The 13,115-nt window shown below is 34.3% G+C and overlaps 1 protein-coding gene across 1 annotated transcript; it reads right to left on the reverse strand.

Moving 5' to 3' along the window:
* Nucleotides 1–217: 217 nt before the first annotated feature.
* LOC127720836 (uncharacterized) lies at nucleotides 218–9,394 on the reverse strand. Its single transcript, XM_052227585.1, has 3 exons — nucleotides 8,850–9,394; nucleotides 8,073–8,612; nucleotides 218–235 (listed from the first exon to the last, which is right to left on the reverse strand). The coding sequence occupies exons 1-3, from the start codon at nucleotides 9,255–9,257 to the stop codon at nucleotides 218–220; spliced, it is 966 nt and encodes a 321-aa protein (XP_052083545.1). The 5' UTR covers nucleotides 9,258–9,394.
* Between the last annotated feature and the right edge of the window lie 3,721 nt (nucleotides 9,395–13,115).

Genomic DNA, 13,115 nt, shown 5'->3' on the forward strand with positions numbered 1-13,115 from the left:
CATGCTCAGTTTGAAATGAAATTTAAATCAATCATACAAAAAAATTAACCCTTTTTTTATTTATATTTATAACAAACATGTACCTTTTTAGGAGAAAAAAATATTAAATAAACCAGTAACATTTATGAACAGTAAATTAAGAAAAGTTGTCTATAAAAAAGAATGTTACACAATAAATAAAGAGAGCGAGACTCAAATTCATGGAAACATTGTCAGATTAAGAGAAATCTTGTATCTAAAATTAAAAGAAACTCTATTAAAAAATCTTTTATAGAGAAATGTGTTGGTGGACCAAAACGTACAGATTTTTGGCCAACTATAAAACCATTCCTTACAAATACAAGAGTGCACACGCTGAAATGTCTCTCCTACTATACTGACCATTGATTTTTATGTTGATAGTACTAAAGATAAAGTTTTACTACAAGTATCACATTAACATATACGATCCAAGAAAATGAGGTCAAGGTCAGATAAACCGAGCCGGAAATACATGTACACCTTTAATACAATCATTCCATGCATACACCGAATATAGATGACCTATTGCTTATAGTATAAAAGAAACAGACCAATCCATGAAAATGAGGTCAAGGTCAGATGAACCCTGCCAAACAGACATGTACACCTTCAAATCATTCCATGCATCAATAAAGTTGACCTATTGCTTATAGTATCCAAGACAAAGCTAACCAGGAAAACTGAACATTGACCAATGAACCATGAAAATGATGTGAAGGTCAGATTATACCTGCCAGACAGACATCAACACCTTACAATCATTCCATACACCAAATATAGTTGTCCTATTGCTTTAAGTTCAAGAAAAACAGATCAAAACACAAAAACTTAACATTGTACAATGGACCGTGAAAATGAGGTCAATGTCAAATTAAACCTGCCAGACTGACATGTACATCGTAAAATATTTCCTGCACCAAATATGGTTGACCTATTGCATACAGTATTAAAAAACAGACCAAAACACAAAAACTTACCTTTTCCACTGAATCATTAAAATTAGGTCAAGGTCAGATGACACCTTTCAGTTGGACATGGACACCTTACAATCATTACATACACCAAATATAGTAGACTTATTGCTTATACATTTTTGTAGTATCTAAGATATGGACTTGACCAGAAAAACTTAACCTTGTTCACTGATCCATGAAATGAGGTCGAGGTCAAGTGAAAACTGTCTGACAGGCATGAGGACCTTGCAAGATATAATGAATTTCGCCAGTCCTCTATAATTTGGAGAAGTGAGTCTGTCTTGACAACTTTACCCGCTCTATAAGCAGACAGAAAGACATTAAAACGAGTTGCTATAAAAACTCCACTAACTGAACATCAATCGCCCTCTCAAAGAACTTGGATACAGCTTTCAAATCACTGTAGTTCTCCTTGCCTAGAGTGCTGTTTCTTTTGTACACTGGCACTACTTCTATAAAATAATGATTAACAGGTACATGTACCTGTCAAAATACTTAATCCGTTAAGTGAAACTGTTGTCATTCAAAAGGGTACAATTTGAGATACTGAACAATGATGTTCATGTTACAGTGATTCAAAACGATAGAAAACTGGAAGTGAATAACGTTTAATTTCAAATCGAAAAAAAAAAAATCCAAAGAGGTTGAAAGCGGAGCAAAATTTCAGAAGGCCGACAACGAAACAAAATTTCTGTCATATTTCGATATTCCAACGCATTTATCTGACTTACAACAAGAAATTTCTAAAATCACACGAAAATATATTTGTGACTGATGAAAACCTAAATTTAGGTTATACGGATGTTGTACAACCGAAGATTATATTGAAACCAGATTTCAAGCCAAAATATCAACGCTCGTATAGTCTTACTCCAGATAAAAAAAAAAACAAGTACTCCGTGATAATTTATATCATTTTCTAAAACAAGGAATTGCCTCGGACGGTGAAACCAAGGATATACATCAAAGGCTCCATCGTGTTAGTTTCGAAGAGAACAATAAACACTTAAACTAATAAAAGTGATTCTCAATCTTTAAAAAGTCTCTCACAGTTCAGATTTTGTTGCAGTTTTTGCTATTTGAAATCGGAAACTCAGCAGGGTTTTTTTTATGGACCTCCGGATTTGCAGGATTTAACGGAGTCTTTCTCAAACAGAACACTGAATTTTATAACACATATTGATTTGTGTTCATAACTTTTCAAATGCCTATAAATTCCGAAAGTCGGCGTTATGCCGCTCTTAATACTTTCAACGGAAAGTTTAAATTCCCCCGAGTACTGATGGGTTTGAGTTCATTACCAGGATCATTTTAAGTTTTAATGGACAGAGTACTCTATGGCTTGAAGTTTAATTTTTGTCTTTGCTATTTAGATGCTGTTCAAATAACAATGGAAACTGTTGATCAAAATATTAGTGATTTGCGCGAAGTATTTAATCGCTTACAAGCCGCCGGTATATAATTGGGCCCGAGGAAATGTCATTTTGACCAAAAATGTTGTTTATTTCTAGGTCATCTGATCTCTAAAGATGGAATTACTGCAATTTAGGAATATCCGCCACCTCTTTCTGTACGCGAACTTCATCATACTTTAGGCTTGCTGAACTGGTTCATAAAGTGTATTCCTAATTTTAGCACTGAAGTTGAACCGCTTACCAAAGTACTCCGTAAAAATGTCAAATGTAAGTTGACACTTGAACAAGAGAATGCATTTTGCAAGTTAAAACAAACTCTCCTATCTTTTCAGAATTGTAATACTGAATTTTATTTAGCAGTGGATACTAGTTCCAAAGGTAAAGGATACATGATATATCAATATCACGAGCAAGCTGACAATACCCAGTATGAACGTGTTATTTGTTTTTTGGTCTTAGTCATTAAGCAAATAGCAAAGATCATACGGACCTACAAAATTGCAATTATTAGGGATGGTAACAGCCCTATAGATTGTGCAATGTATTTGAGAGGTCGAAAATTCATCGCTGAATGTGACAATCAAGCCCTTAGGCCAATATTTCAAAATACAGCTGAAAGGGGCCATATACGAACGATAGTTAGCAATTTTGCAACAGTTCAATTTCGAGCTCCGTTATTAGCCAGCCAAAAATAAGCAGATTGCAGACGCTTTATCTCGGTGCAGTTGATCACCTAACCAGGACAATATTGACAGTCCCGATCAAGAGGACCCATTTTTTTCCGTATTTACCAGAACACGTCGGTGATATACAATTTGAAGGTACATGTAAATGAGTTGGATTTCCAAATTTTATGGATTCCGAAAGTTCTGAAGTACATGGACAAGGATTTCTAATTATATAATGAAAAGTCAAAATTCTGTCATAAAAAGTTCTTTCATCAAAAAAAGCTATCTCTAAATAACAAGAAAGATTATGATGCAGATACAGAGTATTGCGAAATACACGAAAGTACAATTGCAAAAATACATCAGTTAACATTAAATGCAATAAAAAAAAAAAAAAAAAAAATCATAATTATTGTGTTGAAATCAGGAGACAAAAATTCATCCAACACTACTAAACATGCCTTTTATTCTCTTTTAGATTAAAGAAAAAAGGTACAATGTGAGTAAAACAGTTGAATTCTTGTTTAACGATTCATTAAGATATATCTTGAAGTTAATTTCAAAAGACGAAGTCGAGGTATTGTGTTTCGTGAGGAAACATCGATATTGACCGTGTAAAAATACCTTTTCTATCGTTTTTAATTTGTAGATAAAATTCACGTTTTTCATTAACCATGTAACAATGATTACCATAGTGTTACAAGAGTCAACGTTCATCGTATTAATTATCACGCGTATGGTCGGACTATATGAGTATGGTCCAAATACTCGCATGGTCCGGAACATATAAACAAGATATATTATGGTACATTATGTAGTATTACATTGGAAACATTAGTTGAATGAATGTTCTTGAGAAACATTATCCATAGCGGTATGATAGAAGTCATAAATTGCCGTTTACTGAGATGTTGCTTTTGTTTTAAATGTTTCATTAACTATAAATATGGTTAACCAATGAGTCTGTGTCGGAGAGAGTATGGGTGATGTATGAGTGCGTGAGTGGAGCAGTTATGGTGAATGTAACATATAGTTGAAAGCTAATTTCAATAAGAGGTAGCGGTCTCTGTAGATTTCATACTTGTGTATTGTAATTAGATAAGGTCATCACAGCACGGTTTAATTTCCAATATTTTTAATAATTCATTATTAATCTCACTACGTTATTTACCTGTAAGTTTGAGGAAGGAGAAATAGTTTGCGATAAGTAAAATGATTAAATCAAAGTTTTTATACTAAGTAATATCATATACGAAAGATTTTTGTATATGTAATGTCTTTTTGTTTCGCGCGGGGATGTTATGTAGAACGGTTGAATTCGGTTCGAGGTTATTTCAGGTTATTATGACTCGTCATGCTGTTTCTGTTTTAGTTTTTGTAAGATGATGTAAGAATAAAGTTGTGAATTTCGTATTTACTTGTCTTAATCAGTCCCCGTCAAAGGCAAGATCATATCCGTTGAGTTTCCAATTGAATTGTCAATACCTAATTCCGTTTTACATAATGTGATTAACACTCAAATACGACGTTTTTCGGGGCCTTATCTGCGGGAACAACAGCATATGTGTGATGGAGGTAGAATAGGTGCTAACAACACTTTTTTTTTTTTTTAAGAAAGAGGAATCATGAGTGTTCATAGATCCATTCAGCTTTATCAATTTGTATTAACGATATCAAAGCCTAAGCAAATTAGAAAAAAAGTATTCAGGTGTTGGCATCGACTGAATCAATTAGTATTTCAATTTATGGATTTAGGCTCACAATATAATGACTCTTTGGTTAGCACATTTAGCATAGACGTTTTGTAAATATGTTAATGTTACCAGAAATAACCTGACCAGCCAGAATATATATGAATGTGGAACTAGTACAGACACATTCAGGAGGTTTAGAATTGAAGTTGTCAATATTCAGATCCTGCAACACGTGTTTATAATTGAAAATTTTATTTATAGTAGTGTAAGTGAGGCATGAGTATAAGACATTATAGGAAAAGACTGATCTTTTTTAAGTAGAAATGTTGTTTTTCCGACTGAGCTCATTTTTTTAACATAGGGTGTAGCAATTCCCAGTTCTTAAATCCAATAGTCTTACTTTTGTCTACGGGGTGCTGTTGCAAGATAAGGATTGTTAAACATGTGATAGATTATCTGGATAAAAGCCAAGTCGCATAAAAAGGATTGAAGGATCAGATTGATTAAACTGTTGTAAAAAACAATGCCATTTGGTTTGTTGTTAATATTTGAACAATGACTGCCCATACGTTTGTTAAGCCTTCCTTTCATTTCACAGACTTAAACCGATCCACAAAGGTTACAATATATTTACAATTCAGATAATCGTTACTCCTGGTGAAGTAAGATTTTTTTAAATTGCCAGTAAAATGAACATCTGTTATCAAAGTTTTACTGGTTTTGCAGTTTTGGGTTTTACATTTAGAAATGAAACAGTGTTTTTCAATCTCATTTAAGTCTAAAATGTCTTGTAGCTGTATCGTAGACGGTCGTGTGCGAACATTATTGCAATCGTCATCAGTATGCTGATCTTGCTATGACGTGTTCGGGATTTAAAGTCATGATTAAGATAAAGGCACATTTTCTATTTTAGACGACTTGGTATTCTTCATGATGTCAGTTTCGGAACTTTTTTATAATGGGCGACGACTTCTTAGTTTCATGCATTTTATATCCACTAGCAGTGACATTGACCCAGTTGTAATTCAATATAATCGGCGGATACCAAGAGGACATTAAAAACTCATAAGTCGAAGAGAAATAGACAAACGCGATGACAAAAAAGCGAGAACAAAAAACGACGAAACGACAAACCAGTGTGGTCCTATATGATCTTGACAATCGAAGTCAAATGAAATAAGACTCTAATCTTTAATGTTAAGGAAATTATTGGACCAATAAAATTGAGAATGGAAATGAGGAATGTGTCAAAGAGACAACAACCCGACCATAGAACAGACAACAGCCGAAGGCCACCAATGGGTCTTCAATGCAGCGAGAAACTCCCGCACCCGGAGGCGTTCTTCAGCTGGCCCCTAAACAAATATGTATACTAGTTCAGTGATAATGGACGTCATACTAAACTCCAAATTATACACAAGAAACTAAAATTAAAAATGATACAAGACTAACAAAGGCAAGAGGCTCCTGACTTGGGACAGGCGCAAACATGCGGCGGGGTTAAACATGTTTTTTGAGATCTCAATGCATGCATATATACTAGATTAAGTAGTCTATGCACGTTTTGTTACATTTACATTAATTACGAATCCGTTACGTATAATCGACAACCAATATTTTATTCGGTGAATCCATATCGAACATCTTTGCTGTTAACTAACTACTGGGTTTTGTTGCCTAAGTTTACCCATCGTAAGTTTGACAAACAAAGGAACATAATATTAATTATAATTCAATATCAGTGCATTTAATGAAGATTTCGATAAACAAAAAAGAGTTTTTCTGTTAAAAGAAGTTCATGAACACTTGTTTTATAATAAAAATTAGCCCTGTCACAAAAAAATATTCACATTTTCAATGATATTTTGTGTTATTAAAAGAAAGGCGAATATACCAAAGGGACATTCAAACTCATCAGTCCAAAATATATGGACAACGCCATGGCTAAAAAAGGAAAAGACAAGCAGACAAACAATAGTACACAAAACACAACAAAGAACTCCACCAAAAACTGGGGGTGATCTCAGGTGCTCCGGAAGGGTAAGCAGATCCTGCTCCACATGTAGCACCCATCGTGCTCTTTTCTACAAAATTGTCAACACTTGCAAATTTGCACTCCGCATTGCACACAAATTTTTCAGAACAATTGCATTCTGTTTTTTGTATAATTTAGTTCTCATACTTTAATTTGTATTTATTTATTTTCGATATTCGTAAGTCGATTAAGTTTATGTTATCTTTTTTTCTGATTACATTACAGCATTTTTGTTTTCGTTTGTTTTGATCAATCAGCTAAATAATAAACACCAAAAATTTAACTTGTTCTTTTTGTAATAAAATCCCCCTAAAAACAATATACGGTACGTTTCTGTATATCAATTGAAATTTGTAAACACATCATTTGATAAAAATGCTTAAGTACGAATTTTAAGACAGATTGATTTTGTAATGGAATCTTCAACTTACCAAACAGCTTTCAATATCTCCGATTATCTCGTCAAGAAGAGTACAAGTTTTAACCATTCTAAAGCGATGTTGCATTGCATTTGACAATTTCTTTGCAATATGTAAGTCTTTCTCATTGGGAAATTGAATACAACACTCAGCGTAATGGACAATTCCTTTTAAATGAAAACGAGTGAATCTTGTGGCATTGCTTTCATATTCTCGGTCATAGGCCTTTTTATAATGCTGTATTGCTTTCCGAATGTTCTCTTCTGTTCCTGTAAGTTTAAACACTTCGGCAATTTTCAAATGGATTTCTGACAGGGCTTTGAATGATGTCAGGTATTCGAAGTTCTTTTCTAACTCCTTTGCAATTTTCAACGCCCTAATTAAGTTTAGATTTTTTAGAGCTTTCTCCAAATTCTCATTTTTTGTGGCCTTTTTGATTCTTGGCAAATCCGGTTTGCTCAAGCTTTTACTTTTCTCAATATTTTCGGTTTTTGATATGCTAGGCTGTTCAAAGATTTCACTCTTAGAATCGTCCTTAGTTGGGTTTTCCTGACATTCTAGTTTATATAGTTTTTCATAACACTCCATTTTAATGCTGTCAATCATTACGGAATGAAACAGACTTGAATTGCCAATGCGTGTAACTACTCCAAACTCAGTAAAACCTGTGCCTTCTATATTAGAATCAAGGCCATTCAATAGTTCTATTGCTTCTTTAAGTAAAAACGATAACCGATCGGGATCGGAAAATGATATCAACATATATGATACACCACTACGAAATGTTGCTGGACTGAAAACAGAACAGAAGGATCTGACATTACTTTTATTGGTTGCAATTCTAACGTGCTGCATAGGCAAGGAGCTCAAATGTTGCTGTAATAACTGTGTAAGACAATGTGCTAGCTGATGCTCCATTAAGCTTTCTGTTGTATCAGGGACGAACGTGCAGGAAAGTCTATGACGCAATTTGCCCGTTTCCGGTTTCGAGAATCTGTCTTTGGAAAGTTCCATTAACCATTTATTTTTACTAGAATTATAGAGAATCCTAATCAGGAGTTCAACTAAAAATGTGTCAGATATATTTTGACTCTCCATAATCAAGTTCTTACTTCTTAGTGCGTTTATGACCTCAGTCGTTAACTGATTATTGCGTGTATCTTTGGTAAGAAGTTCACCATTATCCCACAATTGATTTATGGCCTTTGTGTTTCTATATTTGTTTTCGATAAATGTGTCAACGAATTCATAAGGGAGTGTTTTTCCCTTTTCAACCAGTGTGTTGAAGATGATTTTACAGTGCTCTTGGAGAACTCCGTTTCCATTAAGAAAATCATGCATTGAGTCATATAAAGCTTCAGTTTTGATATTAAAAATCTGTGTTTGCTGACCAATTAAGAATGTTTCATACATTAAAAGTTTTGCTTTTTCTAGATATACATTAGCGGATAACTCAGTATTTCCATACAATCTATATGTGATTCCGATCGCACAATATATATAGCAAACTATAGCTTTCGTATCATAAGACCATGACTTGCAATTGTCTTCCAAATGTGATAAAAAGGCCTCTGCGTGTTTTAATAGAAGTATGTTTCTGTTGATATCTTCAAACAATCTTACATCTAGATCAATATAACACATGAAGAAATTCAGAAGTGTTTTAAGATTAGAGCTTCTGTCGGCACATGTTTGAGTTGCTTTCAGTATCATAAAAGTAAACCCATTGGCAGTTATTATTTGCTGATCATCTATACCCTGAATAGAAATCAGAGAATATTCTTTTAAGGTGCGGATGAAGTGGTCTATCAGTATCGTCTTTTCGTCTTTGTTTAATATGGTGGGCAAAAGATATTTAAGAATGCGGATAGGTATATTATCTGTGTTCAGATATGGAATGAGGTGAAGAATTGCTTTTTCATCGGACGACATATCCTTTTCCGCTTGAATTATAAGCATTTCACAAGCTTTCTTGGAGGCGGAACCGTCAATGCTAGTAATATGTTCAAGTCTTTCAAGATAATTGTTCATGCTAGTTCTTGTTATGTGAATATACGTTTTGGCAAATGCTAGACCACCTGGTAAAAAGCGCAATCTTTTTGCCAATTCTTTTGCCTTCTCTTCTAACAAATCATCAATGTTTAGAAATGTTACAGCCTCATTCTCTAACATTCCGTGAAGCTCAATTATAATATTGTCGAAGTCATTTGATAATGGCTCACTCGTAGTTACAATAACGAATATGTTTTTATACTCTTTCAACCTCTCCAAGAACTGTTTTATTATGGTAACCTGTGGGGATAGAAGCCCAATCAGTATAAAAAGATGCTTCGTACCCTTGTAATTGTCGCTTTCCAAAACCTCTATGGCACGCAGTAACATTATCTGAATTGACTGTGGTATGTCCAGTTCCGAGTTAATATATTGTATCTGTAGGTAGTTCATTAAATGAGAAAGAGAATTAAAGATACTCAATTCAGCATTGCAATCTATCCGCCAAATCAATGAGTTATGGTCCTTTACCAACGTTTTTGAAAATTTGTGTGCATACCTGAATGCATGCTCTGACTTCCATGTTCCGGGAGGACCTGAAAATTAATAATCAATCAATAAAATATTACGTTTGGAATGGTGTGCATTATAATGTAACATTTAAGGAATACTTGTAAAAAAAGTCCTCACCACTGTCAAAAGAGAGGCAAAAGATACCAAAGGGACATTCAAACTCATCAGTCGAAAATAAACCGACAACGCCATGGCTAAAAAAGAAAAAGACCAACGAACAAACAACAGTACACAAAACACAACATAGAAAACCAAAGACTTAGCAACCCGATCCCACCAAAAACCGGTGGCGATCTCAGGTGCTCCAGAAGGGTAAGCAGATCCTGCTCCACATATGGCACCCGTCGTGTTGCTCATGATAGTACAAACCCGTTGTCATCTGTTAAACAGATATTCCATAACGGTCCGTAAAATTTACGAAAGAATGATTTCAGCTTCACCAATTGGAACTCGTGGTTTAATAGCTTCCTTGTGAGCAGCAACCCTCTATCAAGAAAATCATGATAGGAAATACAAGCCCTGGAATATCGTATCAACTGAGAGATAAATACTCTGTATGCAGGCGCTGCTGAAATGTTGCTACATAGAAATGGAAGTTCACAATTAGGAAGCTTAAATCATCTCTTTTGTCGTAAAGTTTTGTTTTTAACAGACCCTCATTGTCAATTTCTAGATGTAAGTCAAGATATGAGACAAACTTAACTGTATCTGTTGTATCCTTTATTTCAAGTTCGATGGGATAGACGCGTTCAACATAGTAATTTTTTGAATTTTGAATTTTGAATTATTTAGTGAGAAAACATCATCTATATAGCGGAAAATGAAGTTAAAGGATACTACTAAACTCTTCTCTTTCTTCCTACGAAGTTTCTGTATGAATAAAGGATAAAGTCGGCAAGAAGAGGAGCACAGTTGGTTCCCATGGGAATGCTGATTGTTTATTGAAAAAAACGTCCTCCAAACGAAACAAATATGTTGTCAATCAAGAAATCAAGCATCAAAAATTGTGAAAGCCGAGGATGTATAAATACATGAAAACATTAGGAGCTGTATGACCAAAAGGGGACTTTAAAAGAAGCCTAATTCATAGAAGGTAAATTTTGCCTATTGGAATTGGAACCTTAGGTTTTTAATCATTTATAAATTAAACAACGGAGAATATCAGAAACAAACATGTTATAAATCATGTCAGTATCTAAGCACTTATTCTCGGTGACTAGCAGTGTTATTAACCATGTGCTAGCAAATAACAATAACACTTAATGAATGTTGTGCTTCGGAAGCGCTTTTGTGTATTTAACTTCAACGTCCACAGCAAAATACAGGAATGTTTACAGTGAAAACTTTGGAAGCCGATGATGTAAAAATACCTAATAACACCAGGCGCTGTACGAAGAAACTTGACATAAAAGGAGTAGCAAAATTCATCTAAGGTCAGGTTTGTTGCCAGAATGAGTTTGATCTTAAGATTTTAAATAATTTGTAAATTTTTTAACGGAGAATATAAGAGTGTGCATGTTACAAAATATGCCATAACCGAAGCACTGACTTCTGAGCTTATGATACCATCGTAGACTAGCGGTCTTTAAACCATTGCCGTGACGTCAGCCTATTCATTTACCGAGGTTTCTTTTTTTACATCCAAACTCCTTTGTTCTAACATGGGTGATCTGAGTAAGATCACACAGATCACCCTTACCAGATCACCCTACCTTTATTTTCTTTGTTCTGCATGCATTCTTTTGTTTTGTAACATTTTGGCGGGAATGTTGAACACACAATAAAACTTAGAAATATTTATTCGGAATAAAGACTAACTTTCAAAATTTATGTAGAAAACATCTACTAAATTTCCAGTGTCTATGCGGGGAATCGAACTCAAGACCTTAAGGATATGAAGCCACGATTCATACCCCTACACCAGGATGACTGGATACAAACTCACTGTTAATTTTACATATTCAAACATTGTATCCGGAGGCTCATAAAGAGTATATACGTTATATAGTAATATCTAAAATATATTATAATTATTGTATGGCATTCTGAACTAGATGTTATGAAGCGTAAATGTGTTTTTCATATAGTCTAGAAGAGCTTGGATGTAAAATAGTTATCCCAATCGGACTAGGTGTGTCAATGTAAGATCACCCTCTGGCCTCCGGCCATCGGGGTGATCTTACACTGACATACCACGTCCTCATGGGATAACTATTAAGAATCAATGCTTCCTAAATCTGCCGCTGAAATGGACTCACCAAATTATATTCAATTGTTTCCTTTGTGTGCCTAATTTCCTTAAGTTTGAATTGGCGTGTTTACTGCTTTCTGTTCACTAATGGAATTAATTTAAAAACTTACCATTAACTTTTGTAAATTTGTTATGCCTTCACCGGGTAATCGAACCCCTCCTTGGCATCTGTTATATGTGACTTACATCAACACATCGACGAAATCCCACGGCTACTAATGAGTTGCAATTTAGATGCCTCTTATATATATATATATATATATATATATATATATATATATAATATATCTGAACCAATGACGACTCTACATCTGTTATAGAGTCGTCACTGGTTCAGACGTACTTATTATATATTTATTTCTGTGACTGCATCTTACATTAATTTGTAGGATCCTTTACAATAGATAATTCAGCTGATCTGTAACAATTCCATCTTCATGCCTTATATATCATGTACTGTGTTACGACGCCAGATAAAAACTGACGATGAAAGGTAACACCCAGCCACCGAAAGCTTTATAATTATAGAGCTTAGGTGGTCGAGTGGTCTAGCGCGTCGGGCATAGTGCAAGGCGATTTGATGCCACGATATCTCAGTAGCATGAGTTCGAATCCCGGCCAGGGAAGAACAAAATATTTGCTTCCGCAAATTTACAGATCTAACATTGTTGTGCTGTTGTTTAGACGAATTATATATATAATATATATATATAAATGAACATATGATACACATCGGTACAACAGACACACAGGGCTTGTACCGTTATAATGTAATCGTATAGTATAAGTTGGTAGCCGCAAAGTTAAAGGGGCATTACCTACGAGATATAAAACAAAATATGATTTTGTTTTCTTCAATCATCAATGAAAGTGAAATAGTGAAAAGATAATTTGATTTAAGAAGCCAGTTTGGTTCAATTTTGTCAAAATAAGCTAAGAAACATCGCTTATGAATTATTCACTTGCAAATTGAATACGTATGCATGTGGCATACAATTTATCCCCTTATAGTGCCTAACAAGATTTTGTGAAGTAGACGAAATTGACCTTAAAACGATCGTATTGAATTTTGA

This window comes from Mytilus californianus, unplaced genomic scaffold (assembly GCF_021869535.1).
Source record: "Mytilus californianus isolate M0D057914Y unplaced genomic scaffold, xbMytCali1.0.p SCAF_11, whole genome shotgun sequence".
NCBI classification, from domain to species: domain Eukaryota; kingdom Metazoa; phylum Mollusca; class Bivalvia; order Mytilida; family Mytilidae; genus Mytilus; species Mytilus californianus.